Source organism: Cadophora gregata (assembly GCF_030347475.1).
Source record: "Cadophora gregata isolate MNR1 chromosome Unknown scaffold_5, whole genome shotgun sequence".
NCBI lineage: Eukaryota > Fungi > Ascomycota > Leotiomycetes > Helotiales > Ploettnerulaceae > Cadophora > Cadophora gregata.
Window position 1 is genome coordinate 1871611 of NW_026695928.1, and position 18210 is coordinate 1889820.

At 49.3% G+C, this 18210-nt stretch overlaps 6 protein-coding genes across 6 annotated transcripts; 1 reads left to right on the plus strand and 5 right to left on the minus strand.

Annotated features, from left to right (window-relative positions):
- Positions 1 to 1905: 1905 nt before the first annotated feature.
- Positions 1906 to 7625, plus strand: ONS95_011390 (uncharacterized protein; the record flags this gene model as incomplete). The annotated part of the gene is made up of 18 exons (XM_058505000.1): positions 1906 to 2001; positions 2071 to 2109; positions 2180 to 2501; positions 2550 to 2579; positions 2634 to 2733; positions 2785 to 2847; positions 2905 to 3091; positions 3140 to 3180; positions 3231 to 3550; positions 3600 to 3620; positions 3667 to 3742; positions 3789 to 3916; positions 3964 to 3992; positions 4044 to 4445; positions 4499 to 4858; positions 4981 to 5566; positions 5614 to 7525; positions 7574 to 7625. 18 exons carry the CDS (start codon positions 1906 to 1908, stop codon positions 7623 to 7625), a joined length of 4764 nt encoding a protein of 1587 aa, XP_058359556.1.
- A 1321-nt stretch (positions 7626 to 8946) lies between these two features.
- Positions 8947 to 9462, minus strand: ONS95_011391 (uncharacterized protein; the record flags this gene model as incomplete). The annotated part of the gene is made up of 1 exon (XM_058505001.1): positions 8947 to 9462. One exon carries the CDS (start codon positions 9460 to 9462, stop codon positions 8947 to 8949), a length of 516 nt encoding a protein of 171 aa, XP_058359557.1.
- An 11-nt stretch (positions 9463 to 9473) lies between these two features.
- On the minus strand, positions 9474 to 11101 carry ONS95_011392 (uncharacterized protein; the record flags this gene model as incomplete). The annotated part of the gene is made up of 2 exons (XM_058505002.1): positions 9474 to 10188; positions 10314 to 11101. 2 exons carry the CDS (start codon positions 11099 to 11101, stop codon positions 9474 to 9476), a joined length of 1503 nt encoding a protein of 500 aa, XP_058359558.1.
- Positions 11102 to 11410: 309 nt separating this feature from the next.
- ONS95_011393 (uncharacterized protein) lies at positions 11411 to 11767 on the minus strand (the record flags this gene model as incomplete). The annotated part of the gene is made up of 1 exon (XM_058505003.1): positions 11411 to 11767. The coding sequence occupies one exon, from the start codon at positions 11765 to 11767 to the stop codon at positions 11411 to 11413; it is 357 nt and encodes a 118-aa protein (XP_058359559.1).
- A 993-nt stretch (positions 11768 to 12760) lies between these two features.
- On the minus strand, positions 12761 to 14515 carry ONS95_011394 (uncharacterized protein; the record flags this gene model as incomplete). Its single annotated transcript, XM_058505004.1, has 2 exons — positions 12761 to 14249; positions 14316 to 14515. The coding sequence occupies 2 exons, from the start codon at positions 14513 to 14515 to the stop codon at positions 12761 to 12763; spliced, it is 1689 nt and encodes a 562-aa protein (XP_058359560.1).
- Positions 14516 to 14524: 9 nt separating this feature from the next.
- ONS95_011395 (uncharacterized protein) lies at positions 14525 to 14845 on the minus strand (the record flags this gene model as incomplete). The annotated part of the gene is made up of 1 exon (XM_058505005.1): positions 14525 to 14845. One exon carries the CDS (start codon positions 14843 to 14845, stop codon positions 14525 to 14527), a length of 321 nt encoding a protein of 106 aa, XP_058359561.1.
- Positions 14846 to 18210: the final 3365 nt, after the last annotated feature.

The following is an 18210-nucleotide window of genomic DNA, read 5'->3' on the forward strand; positions in this document are numbered from 1 at the left end:
CACCTATGCAGTTCTAGTAGTGTTCATCTCACAGAATTGTGGCGCGTGTGGAACTTATCTGGCAGTCTTTACGTCGACATGTTGAAAAGAGTAATAGGGCAGATGCGCTCTCGCCAAATTATGCGAGCTTTCGGGAAATTTACACTCCCAAGAATCCCAAGCGTAGGTGGAAGGCTTAAGCGCTTGAGCGGGCCAACAATTCACGATTCAACCAGTGGGTGTTTTTTTGCTTCGAATTCTGAATCTTGTGATAAGACGAAATGCAATAATGTAAGCACATGGCCCCCCACGGTGTATCTCGTGAGGTAAATTTCAGATGGTCTGGAGTTGGATCGTCAGGGGTGGAGGGGGACTGGGGGGAGCAAACAAGGTTAATTCTGTAGCGAAGCTACAGTAACGGCCAGGAACAGAGCAAGGGTGCAGCTATCCATCCACGGCCAGGCAATCTCGCCAACGAGGCAGCCCTCCCCCTCCCATGTGTTTGGCAATCCCTTTTTGCCATCGATTTCAGTTCTCAAAAGTCTCTGTTTCCCATGTTCGGCGCCTCCCTTCCGCATGCCAATGCTACCTAACCCCTGGTACACATCGATTCGGATTTGGATCCCTTATCGCAAAGATGCTGGGACAATTCGCATCCTGGCAATAGTTTCTTGGCAATAGTCTGTCAGTGGTGTACGCCACCACGCCGTGGCTTTTCCTCTGCCCTGTCTATCTCTGCCTCTGTTCTATTCCCGTAAGTGATCTGACATCAATGGAAGACTTGACGAGGTTACACCGTTTGGATGTCGTGGTTCCCGACAGACGGGAGCTTAGGTTGTGGATCGTTGGGCCAGAGGTCGATTGTTGAGCTCGAGATTCGACTAAGTAAGTCAAGGTGGAGAGGGAGAGAGTGGGTTGGATCGACTGGCTCCAGAGACGCACAGGACCAAACTATTGACATAAGCTTTTAGGAAGGAGTTGCTAAGAAGGGCAGGATCTCTTAGTTGCGCAAGCACAAATGAAGAGGTCTCAGCTAGAGGGCGACAACTCGCTTCCTCGCCCGCATCTCACAGACTCATAGATCTGACAACAGATTTGCAACACAACACAGCACATTGAGCACAGTACCCCAAAGCGAACGCGAAGTAGACTGATATCAATTCCTTGGTGTTGATCTTGGCTTCAATTTACAGATGCTCGTGTAAGTACTGTAAAATAGATGTTCCTGTCTTCCCCTGTCCATAATCAGCCACAACAGCCTAATACAGCACTAGCTGCTCTTTGTGCCGCAACTTGCCCGCAAGGACCTGGACACGGCTTGCGGCCTCCCTGAAGAGGAAGCAGCTTAACAGCAAAAACGTGTCATCCTGTGCCTGTGGTTCGTCGGTTGCTCTCCCCTTTTCAATATTTCGGAGGCAGGCAGGCAGGCACAGGGTTGCAATTGGTGATCGAGAAGGTCTCATTTCATACAGATTGGCGGATAAGGGCGTATCTTTGTGCCGGGTGATGGCGTCCATGACGTCTGGAACGTGAGGTAGGGGAGGCGTCAATTGGATGCCACAGATAATCCCGGGTCCTGTGCCTGCGCGCTTTGCAGGCGTGCACCATGACTTGGCAGGTACAACTCGGCCTCTTCCTGCCGTTCCCCATCTTGCTTTTGCTTTTGAGGCTTTTGAGGCTGTCCAGTGTCCAGTGTCCAGCCCTAGGTGGCCTGGCGCGTCCCTCAGCGTCTGATCGTTACCTTAAGTGACTATCCAGGGTTGTCTCTCCCAGGTTCCCTTCTTCAGTCTCACTCACTCGCTCACTCCACACCCGTTTGCTGGCACGTAAGTATCGTGAGAGTGCGAGTTACATTCTCGACCTCAACGATTCCTTTCGTCAGTCAGACACTCCGTCGTTTTCGACCTTCACGGAGAGTCCATCGCCATGATGATGGGTTGGAAGAAGTCCTTAGGGCTGGCGGCCGTTGCGTTGCCAGCCCTTGTCCATTCGTTTGCACCTACCGATTCTACACAGGATGCCGTACGTATCTCGAGCTCAAACAACGCGAATGCGGAGATTTGAGCATGTTTGTTAACATCATGCTTTTAGGATCCTCCTCAATCCGGCTATCTACCTAATCATAATATGGTATGTATCTCGTGCCTGGCGATCGCAAGTAAAGTGGGCATTTGAGCACTTGTTGACAACAGAATTTCAGGATCCCAAGCTAGTAGCCTCCTCACTAGCTATGGGATGGAAATTGACCTTCAACCTCAATGAAGTCTTTTATGCCAAGCCACTGGTCTACACGCCTCCTGGAGCACCAAATGAATATGTTATTACGGTGTCGAATCAAAACAATGTTCGCGTGCATGATGGGTTGACGGGTACTTTGATCAAGATGCGGACCCTGGATCCGCCATTCGCTTCCAGTGATGCCAACTGTGGTGATATGCCGAATACGATTGGTATTGCTGGAACACCAGTCATCGATACTGCTTCGGATACCATGTACTTCTTTTCGAAAGGGTATAAGAATGGTGTGTTTATCTTTGTTGGTGGAAGTGATTGAGCTGACTGGTTTGTAGGTCAAGCTGGACCGCAGGGAGCCATCAACGGTTTGTGATTCTCGATGTCACAAGGAAGTTTGACACCTGAACTAATGATTCTAGGCGTGTACAAGATGTATGCTGTCAAGCTTCCGGGTTTGACAGACGTGCCTGGATTTCCGGTTGTCATCGATGGCCATGCTGCTAACAATGACCGCACTCGGTATGACTGCCTAATTCAAAGATCGAAGATTCATGACTGATATCTTGGTAGCTACTTTGTAGGAGGTACCATCCTGCAGAGACCTGGACTTGCCATGCTTGGCAATACCATCGTGTAAGTGACATTTGGATCATGCTTTTCGAGAATTTCGCTTACGACGTGTTTATTCAGAGCTGGGTTTGGTGGTCATTGTGACAGATTCAACTACACAGGAATGCTGGTTGCTGTCAGCAAGACGGCCGGAGTTGGTGTTACAAATATCCAGGCAATGCAAGCTAGTCCTGGTGCTCCATCGCCACAGGAGCTCGACATCAATGAAGAAGGAGGTGGAAAAGCCGGCATTTGGCAGGGAGGCATGGTGAGCTTCAAGACTCAATTCGAGTCGATCGCTATTGACGGGATCTAGGGAATTGCTGCTGATATTAACCGAGTGTTCTTCATCACTGGGTAGGTGGCGGGTAACAAAGACGTGATCACATGTACTGACTGCTCCTCAGAAATGCTCGTGGAGCTGGACAGAATGGAGGAGCAAATGGCGCTCCAGCAAGTGGCAAGACTTATCTCAGCACTCTCGAGCAGGCTGTCGTTAACATGGGCGTCAATCCAAGCACGGGTGAACTCAAGCAGCAAGATTATTTTGAGACATACGCATACGACAGTAACAATGGAGGAGATACCGATTTTGGATCTGGAGGCTTGGCTTTGCTTGACCCAAACGTCTTTTACGGCACAGGTGTAAGCAGAATTGCAATTGGCGCAGGCAAAGATGCAAAGATGTTCATCATGAATGCGGACAATCTTGGTGGATTCGCAGGAGGTGAGAGACTCGATTGGTTCCTTGGCGAGCTGATACTAACAATACGCAGGAAAGGCAGGTGCTGATAATGGTAAATCCTTCCATCCTACAGCTGGTCTGGTACTAATCATTACAAGTCCTCCAAACAATCAATGTTAGCAAGCAGGTCCTCAGCGGCATCGGAAGCTACCCACTCGAGGGAGGATATGTCTAGTACGTTTTCCAATTTTGTTTTGGGACTTTGCTCACAGGTCGACAGCATCAACCCTTCTGGTATGGGTCTGTACGCGTACAAATTCAGTCGCGATGGAAATGGGAAACCGGTGTTCACACAAGCTGGAGTATCGGACCGAGTATTTACTAGCAAATCCGTCCCAACAGTGACAAGTATAGCCTCCCTAGACACCCCCAATGTTCAAAGCTAATGATCGTAGGTAACAATGGAGCTCCAGGATCTGGCATTGTAGGTGTTTGAAGAGTTATTTGGCCATGCGAGCTACTAACAACTGTTTAGGTTTGGCTAACAGACGTCAATTGGGGTCTTCAAGCCTACAACGCAATTCCTGTAAATGGGGTAATGACTCCAATCGTATTTCCAACCACGGCCGCAACTGGAGGTATCACGAAGTTTCAACGGGCTGTGTTCGGAGATGGGCGAGTGTATACTGTCAGAGCAACCTCACTCATGATGCTTACTGGCGGAGGCGTCAAAGCAAACCAACCTTTGACTTGTGCTCCTAATCCAGTTGCTTTTGGCAATGTCATGACCGGACAGACGTCGACCCTTCAAATTAAGTGTACCGCGAACACAGCAATCACCAATCCGAAGTGCAACATCACGTCACCAGTTTTCAAGTGTCCAACAACCGCTCTGCCTACTACTGTGGCTTCTGGAACATCGTTCACCTTTGGAGTCGTAAGTTTATCTAAGTTATCAATAATAGTAAACAGCATACTGATTGTTACCAGACATTTGACTTGACTTCCGCAGCTATTTTGGCATGGCAGAACGCAAATGGAGGCAACCAGCTTCCACCTGGCACACAGGGCAGTAATCTCAACGTTTATACGACCACAGCTGCTTCTGGCTACCTACCTGGTGTTGTGGTGCCAATGTCTGGGACTGTAGTCGCTTCCGGCGGATATCTAACAGTCAACCAAACCGTAGCTTCATTTGGTGGGGTATATATCGGAGGCCAAGAGCCTTCACAAGCTACGAAATCGGTCCTCCTGTCCAACAAAGGAAGCGCTGCTCTGGTTTTCAAGGGATTTGCGTGGCAAGATTACTACGCTGATGGAATGCCTTACCACAACGTTACTTTGCCAATTGTATGTACTACTTTCCCTTTTATTGATCCGAGATGTTGGGTCCAAAATACCCTTGGATGACGTCTCAGGAACCAAATCCTGATATTATATTCCCGACTTTACAGCGCTAAATATTTTTGCAGGTCGGAAACGGATATACCTCGCCAACATTTCCTGCTATTGGGACCACATTGGCAGCAGGAGCAACTCTTACCATTCCTTTGGTGTTCAAGCCGAGCGCCACCGGAATCTGGGCTTCCTATCTCACATGGTGGAGTGACGGAGGATACACCACGTTGTTGATGCAGGGTATCGCTGAACCAGGAGCTGCTGTTTCATCTTCCACAAGCAAATCATCATCCTCAACTTCAAAGCCTCTGACTTCGACATCGAGCACAAAGGTTTCTACAAGCACATCTCAGCCTAGCTCCAGCACTTCGAAGCCAAGTACAAGCACGTCGAAGCCATCATCGGTCAGTACAAAGCCAACCACCAGTACCTCTGCACCAACCTCGACCAAATCATCAGCAGCCCCAACAGCTACAGGGCCTGCAATCAAGCCAACGGTCGGCAATTATAACGTCCAAGGTTGCTGGACCGAGTCGACGACTGGCAGAGCCTTGAACAAGAAGACTTATGCAAACGATTTAATGACACTAGAGATGTGTGCGACTTTCTGCTCTACCGCCCCAGGGAACACGATGTTCGGCGTTGAGTATGGTCGTGAATGTGAGTCTGTCTTTGAGGTACCTTTGATCTGAGCTCACATGATGTAGGCTACTGTGGCGATGTTTTGAGTGCAGGAAGTGTCAAGGCAGACAACCAAGCCGATTGCAACTTTTTGTGCCCAGGCGATCCGCTCACCTACTGCGGAGCTGGAAAGAGATTACAGCTTTACAGTCTTGGGGCCGCTTCATCTTCCAGTACAATTAAGTCATCATCATCGGTTGCGACTTCAAGATCAAGCACATCTGTTTCGACTGCAAAGCCAAGTTCCAGCACAAAGTCGTCATCTCCAACATCGTTTTCAACATCCACAAAAGCCACTTCAACCTCGAAACCTGCAAGTTCTACCTCCTCGTCGGCTTTACCTTATGTCACACCTCCTGCTCCCAAACAGGTTGCGTATACCTGGAGTATTGGATGGGTACAAGCATCCCCAGATGGGTTCTCTCGCCCAATGATCGGCATCAATGGTCAATTCCCCTGTCCTCCCCTCAAAGCCAACATGGGGGACACTATCAAGATCACCTTGACAAACAACCTGGGAAACCAAAGTACGGCTATCCATTTCCATGGTATCTTCCAGACCGGTACTGCATATTCCGATGGACCTGCCATGGTCACTCAGTGTCCAATTCAACCTGGCGGTACGTTCGTGTACGAGTTCAAAGTAAATCAACCAGGCACCTATTGGTTTCATTCTCATGTCGGGGGCCAATACATTGATGGTCTCCGCGGACCTCTCATCGTCAACGACGTCAACGCGCCATACCGTGGTATTGACACGGAATACACACTCACGCTAAGCGATCTTTACCACACAGAAGCGCCGCCCTTGATCAACTACTACCAATCAACTGATAATGCCAACCAGAACAACGGCGCGGAGCCGGTACCTAATTCGGGACTTATTAATGAGGCTCAGAATGGCAATTTCCCGATGGTCGCTGGCAAGAAATACCTATTCCGGATCATCAACATGGGAGCTTTTGCGCCGTTTTATCTGCAATTCGATGGCCATGATATGACTGTCGTGGAAATCGATGGCGTATATACAACACAGAAGACCGTCAGCCAATTATTCATCACTGTTGCCCAACGATACAGTGTGATAGTCACTGCGAAATCGGATAGTACCAAGAATTTTGCTATTAAAGCATCAATGAGCACGGACATGTTCAATCCTACGATTATCCCTGCCACTTTCAATACAGAAGTCTCGGCTTATCTCGTTTACAACTCGGCTGCACCACTTCCTGCGCCTCTCACTATCAACCCACTTCCTTTTGACGATTCGATCTTTACACCATACGACCAGCAAGCGGCTCTCGAGCCCGTCACTATGCCAATTGAAATGACCATCAGCTTTGGGACCAATCAGAATGGGCAATTCCGTGGCTACCTCAATGGGATCGACTATATCCCACAGAAGGTCCCCACCCTGTACACAGCCATGAATGCCCCGCTTACCCAAGTCAACAACCCATCCATCTACGGTGCCAATACCAACTCTTACGTTCTTCCGCTTAATGCAGTGGTGGAACTCACTTTACAGAATCACGATTCTTTCGCCCATCCTTTCCATCTCCATGGCCATAATTTCCAAGTTATTTCTAGGACATCTGGAGGACCAGACTTCCCTATCAACATTCCCGCAGGAGCACCGATGCGCCGTGATACCGTCCAAGTCATGTCTGACGGCTCAGTTACCATCCGCTTCAAGGCTGATAATCCCGGTATCGCGCTTTTCCATTGCCACATTGAGTGGCATGTTGAAGCAGGATTGACGGCAACTTTCATTGAAGCTCCAACTGAGCTGCAAGCGGCGAAACTGTATATTCCAGTCAGTCACAGAGATGTGTGTGATATACAGGGTATTCCGAGGAAGGGCAATGCGGCGGGTAATTCGAAGAACTACCTGGATCTAAGTGGTGCCAACATTGTTGCTGATACAGACATGTGGGGGTAAGTTTTTCCGGATCGATGAAGAAGACTAAGCTAATTGAATACCAGTGCCCTTGTCACGAAGCCCACAAGTCCAGCTGCAGCATACCCACTCGGCTGATCCTACCTGGGACTCGGTTTGATATTCAAAACACTTTTGTTTTCAGTACGAAAAAGCAAATGCGCAAACAAGTTTGGTAACTATGAAATAGAATTGCAGCGCGGCGAATTGGTGTTTATCTCTTCTTTACAAGGCAAAGATACGAATGAATAGACGGGTATATATAGATGGATTGGTGGACTAGCTCGGTTAAAACGGAATAGTCAAAGTGCTCGAGCTTCTCGTCTGATAGATAAATGACATAATATGAGAATTGCTCAAAACGCTGCCTGAAATTTCCTAGATGCCAAGACTGGAGATTGAGAAGGATGCTGGCATAAATAATTATTGGAAGTCCAAACTTCTAATGATACGGTAAAAGAACGTTTGGCCTGACCCGAGGTTCCGACATGTGAGGAAATGAGTGACGAGAAAGGAGGAGCAGAGAGTATTGTACAGCAAAAAATAAGTAAAATCTGGGATCAACCCATAACACACTGAACATGGAGACATAAGCAGTTAAATGTTCCGAGTTTAGTTGACAACATGTATTGCTAGGATCACGGTATGTACTTACCTTTGAGGATGGAAGAGGAGTGGAGTTCGGTAGGGGAACGTATATTGTTACGAGGTATTGTACACACTATGAATCGTTTACTTTAAGTAGGTAGATTTGTAGCCTGATTTTTTTTAGGAATGTTTATAAGTAGTGATTAGTAGCAGGGAAATGCGGATTGTTCTTGGGTGACCCGACTCAATGCGACTCGATACATGAGTCCATCGATTACACGGGAGTTGCAGTGGCACTATCGTTACGGAGGGTCAGAACGGAACAAAAGTTGTGAATAATCGGGCCAGTGACCGAACGTGTGATCTGAGGATGCCGAATGCTCTTGTGATACGCATCGTGGTATTTGTTTTGGTCGACCTCGCTTAGGCCAGCCCCGTCTCTACATGTGTTCTGCTCGCTGAGCGCACGTCATTTGCTATAGAGAGGTCGGCTTTAAAGTAGTCTGCCACGGTCAGGTAATGGTATGATTCTATTTGACTCAAAACCATAAATAATCATTCGAGTTCCTACCTGTGAGTGAAGTCATTGCCTGTGGAAATTTGATTCGGCTGAAAAGGAGGTCGCTAAGGTTTTTCAAGCGAGAATTGGACTTGGTATTGTTGACAACTGTGGACGTGCTTCACAGAGCGTGGGCAGGATACCACAGGACCAGTTACTAATATGAGACGCTTATTGAAAGTCCCAGAAGTGTTTGACGACATTTAGAGAAGGAAGGTGGTCACTACAGCCCGCTGCATTCTACTAATCCATAATGCGATATCCTAAGAAACTTCAAGCCAAAACATCAACCACCCTCTCCGCCTCACATGGCGCCAGACCAGGCTGTCCCAAATAATGAGCAGACACAATCTTCGCCCTAAAGATCTTGGCACGACCCTCGATATCGCCCAAGGAGAATATTCCTTCACCTGTAAGCGGCACCGTCACGCTCGTCCCCAGCTGCTCCTTCTCGGCATGGAACTTCAGCAGAACCATACCACGCACACGAACACTTCCATCCATAGCGACAACTAGCCCTTTAATCTGATTCTCGCCTTTCAGCCACCTGAGATTCTTGAACACGGTCCCCTTGCCTGACCCGACGTCGATCTGACACCCACCTAGCAGGACTGGGCGGACAGGATCTTCAGGCGGGAAGCCGTACCCGCGGATACTCATCTGTGTTGGGCTGGTGAAGAACTCTTTGCCTCGTTTATCGATGATCTCTTTCAGTTCGTCGGAGTCGGATCCGAACATCGATTCGACCATGACTTGCACCTGCCTCGTCTCTCCCGGGTCGAGCGTCATACTTGCTGTTGCTAAGTACAAGCGATAGAAACGAGCATATAGACCTTGGATCTGGGCAGGACGTAGATATCCGCGCGGGATTTGAAGGGGTTGGTGAGGCTTACTTGGAGGATCTCGCGTGTGGCGGGGGACGCGGAGCGTGCGATGTATTTGGCGTAGTTGGACTGCGCGGTGTTGTTGGTGTCCGTGATCTCGACGATGTTAGGTGAGATGGAGGTGTCGACGAAGAGCGGGGTTGACGCTATGATGCATTTGTGGCCGTCGTTGTTGGGGATCCAGGTTGTTTCGAAGGTTACACCGTTTGGTGCTGTGCTCTCTGGCGGTACGTCTCGAGTATCAGTTCCTAGTAAGACCTTTGGTGGGTTTCCGCCGGCTGTGAAATCGACGATGTAGAATTCGACGCGGACGTTTCGTGCGGTCATGGGTCCGCGGTTGCGGTAGGTGGCGTGCACGGTGTTGGCGTGGCCTACCCAGGGTTGGTTGAACCATTGGGACGGGTCAGTGAGGCATTTGTCGTTGGTGATGAGAATATCCGGGCTTTGGTAGCTGTTTCCGGCCGGCCAGGGACGTATGTAGAGGTCTGGGCGGCCGTTTGTGCCGTATTGGATGCGGATCTGGGATTTGTTGCCGGAGATGGAGATGACTGTCATCTTGAAGTCGGAGATGGCTCCTGAGCTGGTATCTGTTTCTTTGTAGTCTTCGCCAGTGGTGAAGAAAGAGTTTTCCCTGAACGGAGTTTGACTTAGTCGTTGAGGAAACTGTTTGAGAAAAAAAAGCTAAGCGAGGAAGTTGTTTATCAAGAAGGTGTTGAGACGTTCAAAGAGGAGGATGAGGGGCTTAATAAGACGTACAATTCAGCATCTCTCCGTAGACGCATGATTTGAGGACGTGCAATTGGATACGAGAAATTATGAGAAATCATATCAGTTCCCACAACGACCGCATCTCCAGTATCGAGTTCCGAAGCAACTGCCTGGTCTCCAATTTGACTTACTTGCCCTCGGCGATACTCGAAGTAATAGTTCCAGCCGTCAGCAAGCCTGATCTCAACAGCTGAGAATTGATCACTTCCAACTGGAGGAGCACCAAGTTCCGCAGCTTGGAGAGTGACGAACTCATCTAAGGGGATGGTGGACCGTGAGAAATCGAATGTTCGCACCCATTCGGGCCTCAGCCAGCCTGTCTCCATTTTCTGGCCAACTGTCATGTGTGGCAAGTGAGCTTCTCTGGACATGAGATCAAAATTGGTGATGTTTCGTTTCTTGATCTCAGGAGAGAAATCGGTATTGAGACTGGTGTACAAGTCTGGGAATCCAAGATTGTGGCCGATTTCATGGCAGAGTGTACCTAGCAAGTCTTTGGTAGGCATAAAGGTGCTCCACGCATCTGGCATACCTAATACGGCGATGTTGGCAGAGCCGCCAGGAACGGTGAATGTGTCGCCCCAAGCTTGTGGCCAGAAGAAATGATCCGTTGCTGCGGGGCCTGAGGAGCGAATGACCATGATGATTGTCTGCACAGTTTTGAAATCGACGAGTGCGTTGCCGGAAGCGTCTGTGAGATCTGCTGCTGCTGAGATACAGGCTTGTGCCAATGCACCTCTCGGCCCGTACGAGGTAGGTGGAAAGGCAGCGGACATCTTCAAGAAGTACGTATCCCAGTCTTCAGGGAGACTGACATCGAGAGCTTGACCTGCCGCTAGGTTCAGGGTGAAGCGGTTCTGAGGAACTTCTTCGAATTACGCTTTTGCGCTTCGTATTTTGCCGTCTGCTCCAGGCACTGTGTCGGCTGTGGCATCAGTCCAGACTTTCTTGATGGCGTCGAAGTCAGTGCCGGCTGGATAACGAGATGTGCTTGTATCGACCATCAAGATACAAATGTTTCTCGTGCCAATTTGCGGAATTACATCAATGTTTTGAGGAGCGGATGAACCGCCTCCCCATTTATATCACGTAACGAAGTCTTGGAGCTGTCCTACAACCCAATGAGGTGGACGCACATCCTTCTCTGGCCAGAAGGATATGATTTCGTAGTCAAGCTGGGCGAGAACAGTCGTGCCAGCTGAGTCAAGGACTTGGAGAGCATGCTGTCCAGCCTGATAGCCGACTAGAAGCATTACTTCGTTTGGTTTGGAGAGGTCATCTTTAGTGAAGGAGATGGAGCCGCCGGAGCCTGGTGGACTGGATTTGATAAAGAAGGTAATCAGGTCGAGTGACAGGCCTGAATCACCGAAGTCAATTTGGACACGTTGGTATGAACCGATGAAAAGCTTGCTGGTCTCGATACTGAGAGTGATAGAAGCCATGGTCGGTGGAGTTGATGGGCAATGAGAATTCTACGCGAGTTCTTGTTGAATAAACAGAGACTGGGACTTACAGATATTTAGCTGCAGGAAATCAACACCACTCTTCACTTACTGAAGTACTACGGCTTTTAGTATATTGAAGCTGAGACTCGGTATGGCGAATAAAAGCAAGACGAGGCTGCAGCTGAGACCTCTGAACTCTCTTCAAGGGAAGCAGAATAGTTCGGCCCTACAGCTTTCGTCCGGTGGCTTGCCTCCTCAATTGAGCCAAGTACGCAGCTCCCATGACTTTCATCGCAAGCCGGATTCTCACATCCACCATCAGAAACAGTGCAAACTGAAACCTATCTTTGTTTGGCGGATAAGAACTCCTGGTCTTGGTACTTGGATGATATGGAGGCTGGGCAGCGATGCCACCCGTAAGCAAATGCAGGTCCTCGGATATTAGCTTCATAGCCAATCATCTGCAGATATTGTGCATAACCTCTACTCGGTCAAAACGTCGATTTCGTTGTCATTGATCCTGATACCTAGCTAGAACCAACAGCTGTACTTCATCTTTTCGATAGAATGTGTACCTTAGAGCTGGTCTTGTGCCAGTCTCTGATATCGTTGCCAAGCGAGAGCTTTGATGATTTCTCTACCGAAAATTTAGTGGAATGTCCTTTCAGAACTTGGAAGTAAGATCGTTATCTGATTTTGATATTATTATCTACTTTGGATATTAATATGTGTAAAGTCTCTTTGAACAAGAAAACCCATATTCAACAAGACATCAAGGTCAGGTTGTAGATAGATATGTACGATGCTCGCTCACCAGCAGTCTAGATATATTCGAGTCAACGCCAAGCTCTATCGCTTGCAGAAATGCACGCAATCATCCAATCCTGAACGCCAGGGCTCCGCTCATTTATTGAGATAATTGAGCCAATACATCAATCCATACCAACTACTTTCTGAATCGTCAATGCGTCGGTCAATACCGACTCCCATCTAATTCGAACCTGCAGGCGTAATCTTCTCATTTTCCGCCTCCTCACTGCTCGAGCGCTGCATAACACCATTCGGCGAGTTTGATCTCCTCGTCTCCTGGAAGTAGTTGTGCACCTCAGCACTGTACTCATCATCGTCGAAATCGTCACCGACAAGACCATCTTCGCGCTTTTGCTTCTCGGCCTCGCGGAGTTCCCAATCCTCGCGCATATCCTTGATCTTGCTGGCTTTGTCGAGCTCAGGGTTGTATGCCTTGCCGACGCCGGTCCAACGTTCCCACATAGATAAGTGCTTGGGGTGGACAGCGATACCATGGTACTCGTCGCCGCGGCCAGCGCGCAGGTAGGTCCATCGTCTCTCTTGCTCCTTGAGATCGAGACCAGTGGTATCTGGGAGAAAGAGGTAGGTGAGAAGCATGCCTGCAAGACCAAACCATGGCACGAAGTAGAACTTCGTTTGAGTGCCAATGTAATTGTATAGGACAGATGCAAGCAGAGCACCAGCTTTGCCGACGGCAGCTGAGAATCCGTGAGCGGTAGCCCGGACTGGCGTAGGGAAGACCTCGGCAGCGATAAGGAAGGTGACACTGTTTGGACCGAACTGGTTGAAGAATGAGGAGAGGAAGTACATGGCTTGGAATTCCTTGATGTGGTGGATCCCGGTGTAGTACTTGTAGTGGAAAGCGGGTACAACGAAGAAGATAAAACACATGAGGAATCCGATCTGTTGCATCCATTTTCGTCCATAGAGTTTGTTGTCAATGAGGAGCGAGGCAAGATAATATCCGCAGAGCGAGACACCGACGTTGACCAAGTTCCACAGCCAGCCAGTCATCACGTTACCGGATTCGGCTGAGGCTGGTGAGATGACCTTGATGAACTGTGATTGGAAGAGTTTGTTTCCGTAGAAGAACACATCATTTGCGAACCATGTGCCGGCCGTAGCGATGATTCGGGGTCCGAAATACTTGAAGGTCATCTTCAAAGACTGGACGTCGTATCCAGTGACATTTGCTTTCTTCTTTGACGCATTCAGCACTTTGGATGCGAGAGGCATCTTAAACCAACGGTAGTAGACAAGCCAGAGTGTTCCGACTGCTGGGAGAGCGAATGACACACGGAATGTCCACTGTGCGGAAACGGTGGAATATGGCGGATTTCCGCTGTGGTGGAAAATGAGGAGAAGGATGATAAGAATGGCCTGGTTGAAAAATTGACCCCAGCCCTGCATCAGAAATGCCATGGTGACCTTTCGGCCACGGTGAAGACGGTCCTCCTTGGTAGAAACACGTCCGGAGCCCGTGGCGTTTTCCATAGCTGCGGTTGCGGTCATCGGATACTCTCCCCCAACACCGATACCATAGAAGAAAAGGGCCCATCCATAGCAGATAACCCAGCCGTTCAAGTCGACACCCCAGGATGCAACGAGCATGAGGAGACCACCGAACATAATGAGGGCATCTTGGATCAAACCCCAACGGCGCCCGATTCTGGTTTATATTAGCAAAGTCACGTGAAGGGGTGACTCCTGTGACAATAAGAAAACCGAATCTTACCCATCACCAATGATACCGACAAGAATCTGTCCCAAAATAATACCAACAACCTCGAGATAAGTCACTGCGTCGATCCATTTCTTGTCACAGACTTCAAACTTCTTCCAGCATCTTGGCCAAACAGCCTGGAACAATGGAGTAAGGTTACCGATTGAGAACAGAACATATCCATTGAGTGTCAGCAGTGGCTTTTGTGACATTGGATCGTCTTACCCTTCAAGACCCAGTCCAGCTCCAGGGAGGACAGCATGTCTGAAATACCATCCAACAGGACTCAGAGGATCTTTCTTGAACATGCTCCAGAACGAGTTGAACTCCTTCTTAGCCTCGGCATTGTCGACCTTATTCACGAACTTGATTCTCTGTCCGATGGGAAGGTCGGCCCAGTAAACGCCCTCGGGAGTGTACAAGTCATCGGGATGGAGGAGGTAGTCGAAAATCTCCATCTCACGGTTCTTGTCGTGGGCGTATGGGAAACTTGCGTGGTCGTCACCAGTCTCAGGGCCATGAGGAGCGCTGACCATTCCCATATTTGTGGGATCATGGTGTCGGTGGTGGTGAAGGAGGTTGGCCATTTTCAACTACTTGAGTCGAGATGACTCGTTGAGATGAGAGAGTCTTGGGAGTTCTCGAGTCAATTGAGACTCGCGGAGTTGAGTGAGAAAAATCTACTGAGAGAAGAAAGGCTGAAGGAACGGGGGAGGAGAATAATATAGCTGGAAGAATGTAGGGCAAGCAGGGTTGTGGTAGTCTGGTTGGGTAGGTAGAGCGGGAAGCAGGGTTAGGGTAGTGGATTGCAAGTGGAGTGGCCGGTGCAGACGGAGGTTGAGCGGGACTAACAACCAGGAAGCTAGTGAAGGTAGTACTCCAAGTACGAGTACTCGACTCCAAAGGACTTGACCTTTGCTGCAATGCCGGGAAAGAGATGTGGAAAGGAGTGGCACGAATTGACCGATAAAGTCGACACATGCACGCGGGATCCGCTGTGATGGGTCGACAAGACGGATGTTGTGCTGCCACTGACCGGGAGGATCGGGAAGGAGGGGGAAACTTCGCGACTTTGTGGATGAGACAGTGGGAAGAACACAATCGACATATGAAATAACTCGGCCTACCTACCTGCCCAGTCTGCTTGCTTGCTTGCTTGCTTGCTGCTCGACTCACGTCACAAACGAACAAGTCCATCGTCAACGAGAAAAGGTAAAGTGCAACAACGGTACCCTAAAGCATGGCTCAAGCCCGAGGCGGACGGCATTTGAATTTTTCTGGTGCGTAAGAGGCAGAGGCACACGCAAAAGCTTGAGCTTATACGACTAGCTGACGCTTAATTGTCGATGTGACAATGGGAGCATATCAGATTTGGCTAGGGCCATCTGGTGGGAGATGCTCAAAGTCACTTTAGTCCATTCAAGGAAGCTTTCTTGCGTGAGGAAGATTTGTCTGAGATGGAACTGTAAGTAACGGTGCCGGTGCCAGCGCCAATGACCGAAGCCAAGGCGCCGGCTGTTCTGCGCTTGCAGGGGTCTGGCCAGCATCAGTGCCTCCACCCAGGGTCTTTTGCAGGAGTACGGAGAGTGGAGTGGAGTGGATCGGATCAACATTGTTCGGTTCAAGGTTAAGGTAGGTAATCTAATCTGGAGATGGACCTGATCCTTGACATCAGGATGTGCCCTGTTTGCAGCGTCATTTTGGGCAGCACGATTGACTGATGTTACAGAAGGGAGATTCACAACTTAAACAACTCAATTGTGACCGTATCCTGGCATGTCCTCATTATGTCAAAGAGCTTTTCTATCCTCATCACGTCGCAGAAAGACCATGATCGCGGTGCACCGTTCCGTGTTTTTGCTCCAATACTCGTAAACCACCTGCAGTCCACAGTTCCGTAACCGAGCAATAGACCATCGATCCCACCAAAGGCAATCCATTCCACTACTCTCCCCCGTTACTCTCTTCCCCTTCTGCAGCTAAAAGAAAATGTTCAACCCGCATATTTTTGTCCCAATGTTGCCATCCCCCACGCCGCCTTTTCCATCATCTGATAGCCTCTCATCGAATGGATTAGGTATCTGGAGAATCGAGGCGTCTAGAGCGGCCAGTGGTTGCGGTGACAATTTTACTCGTACTCTAGCATAAAAGTTGGATCTTCCTTGTCCTCTCCACTTATCAAATAGATGCAGCAAAGTGGTGCGACAAGAACATGGCTTTTAGTTGGAGGCAAGAAAGATATCGATATCACATATCAAGTCGTCTTCGGCTATGTGCATTTAATAATCCCCATCACTGGCTCACATTCGTCCCAGGGCTCAAAATCAAGCTCAACCAAGCATTTACTTGTGCGACTCGAGTTTCTCTGCTATCTTCGTTCTTCTCGGCGCCATTCCCGCCCGCAAACACAGCGCACGCGATACGTCTCACTGCGGTGAAGGCAAGCCTTTCATCCAAGACTCCAAGACCGCCACGCGCACATCCAAGCCCTCAGCCGATTCTGACAAACGCTTGTTATTCTGAACATCACTCGCCCCTCAAAACTCCCCACCACCGAAAAGCTCCGCTCTTCACTCCACAAACCAAAATACTTTTTCATTCCTTCTCGGTCGACCCGCCCCAGTTGCAGAGACACGACGTCCAGATAGCCAATCAGACTGCAAGATCAGAGCACGTTGCACGATGGTTGGAGATGAACCCCAGATGCAATGCCGAGCCGCTAGATCTTAGCTCCCAGCTAGTGTGGGCTAGAGAGCCCCTGCTCCAAAAAGCGAGGCGAGAGGAACGACGAATAAGGCAATTGGAGGCGTGCTCCGTTTCCTTGTTGAATTCTCTGTTCGGAGGCACGAAGTGAGAGGAGTGCTACGGGGCGAGAGATGTCACGATATGGTGATGCCTGAGGAGAGTGCCTAAAGACTTGCGTTGATGGACAAGATCGAAGTTTAAAAAGGGCCTTGGTTGAAAATGAAGTCACTTGAAAATAATGGTGTGGGGTCAAACACAAAGTGCACGACATCAGCAAAGCAAGCAAACAAGCAAGCTTCGGTACTTCACCAATAAGTGTCGGGAAGTTCAAATGAAGTAATGGAAGCTACCAATTTCCTCACTGCTTTGGATTAACTTAACTAACTTACAAGCAGATCAATCCAGTCGGGGCCACGCGAGCGCCTGCTGAACTATTTCATACAATTACTCAAACTGGCCATGCCTCAAAATGAAAGCACAGATCTGGAGAATTGACCTGGAAAGCGTCTCGCAGCCTGAGGCTCAATATCGAAGTCAAACCCACGTGCGCCGTTCTGGACGTTCATACGTCCATTCCTCCCAGCATAATCACCTCCTTTCCAACCAACAAACGCACAACTTCGATTAAATCATCAGCATAAACCGCAATTCGGAAACAACGGCTGTATAGCAGACGTCATCATCGCTCAGCACAATACAGAAACGAACCTTGTGGTCGGTAGTCCCGACTGGCATGCCAGATCAAGACCATCCATCCAAGCCTGATCAAGCCTTCTTGACAAGCCAGACCCCATGTCTTGCCTGTCAGCGGAAGAAAGACAGATCGACCTTGCATTTACAAGGTGTGCTTGCCTGGCATGGGCATGGCAAGACAGGGGACAGCAAGTGTCAAGAAACGCCACAAAAGCTTGAGGGCGTGAAGTGGATGACCGGCGGCGGCGCCCAGGCGCAAGGCTCGGATGCCACACGTTGAGGCGTGCTTGGCGCTGAGTGGCTATCGCGACGACATGTCTTGTGTCTCATGTGGGAAGTGTGCCTGGGGGAGATGCATGATGATGATGTTTTTCATGATGATGGTGATGAGATGGGAGACAAGGGGGTAAAAGGGAAAGAGGATGGGAAATGGGATCCGAGATATGGAGAGCTGAGCTTGGCGAAGTGA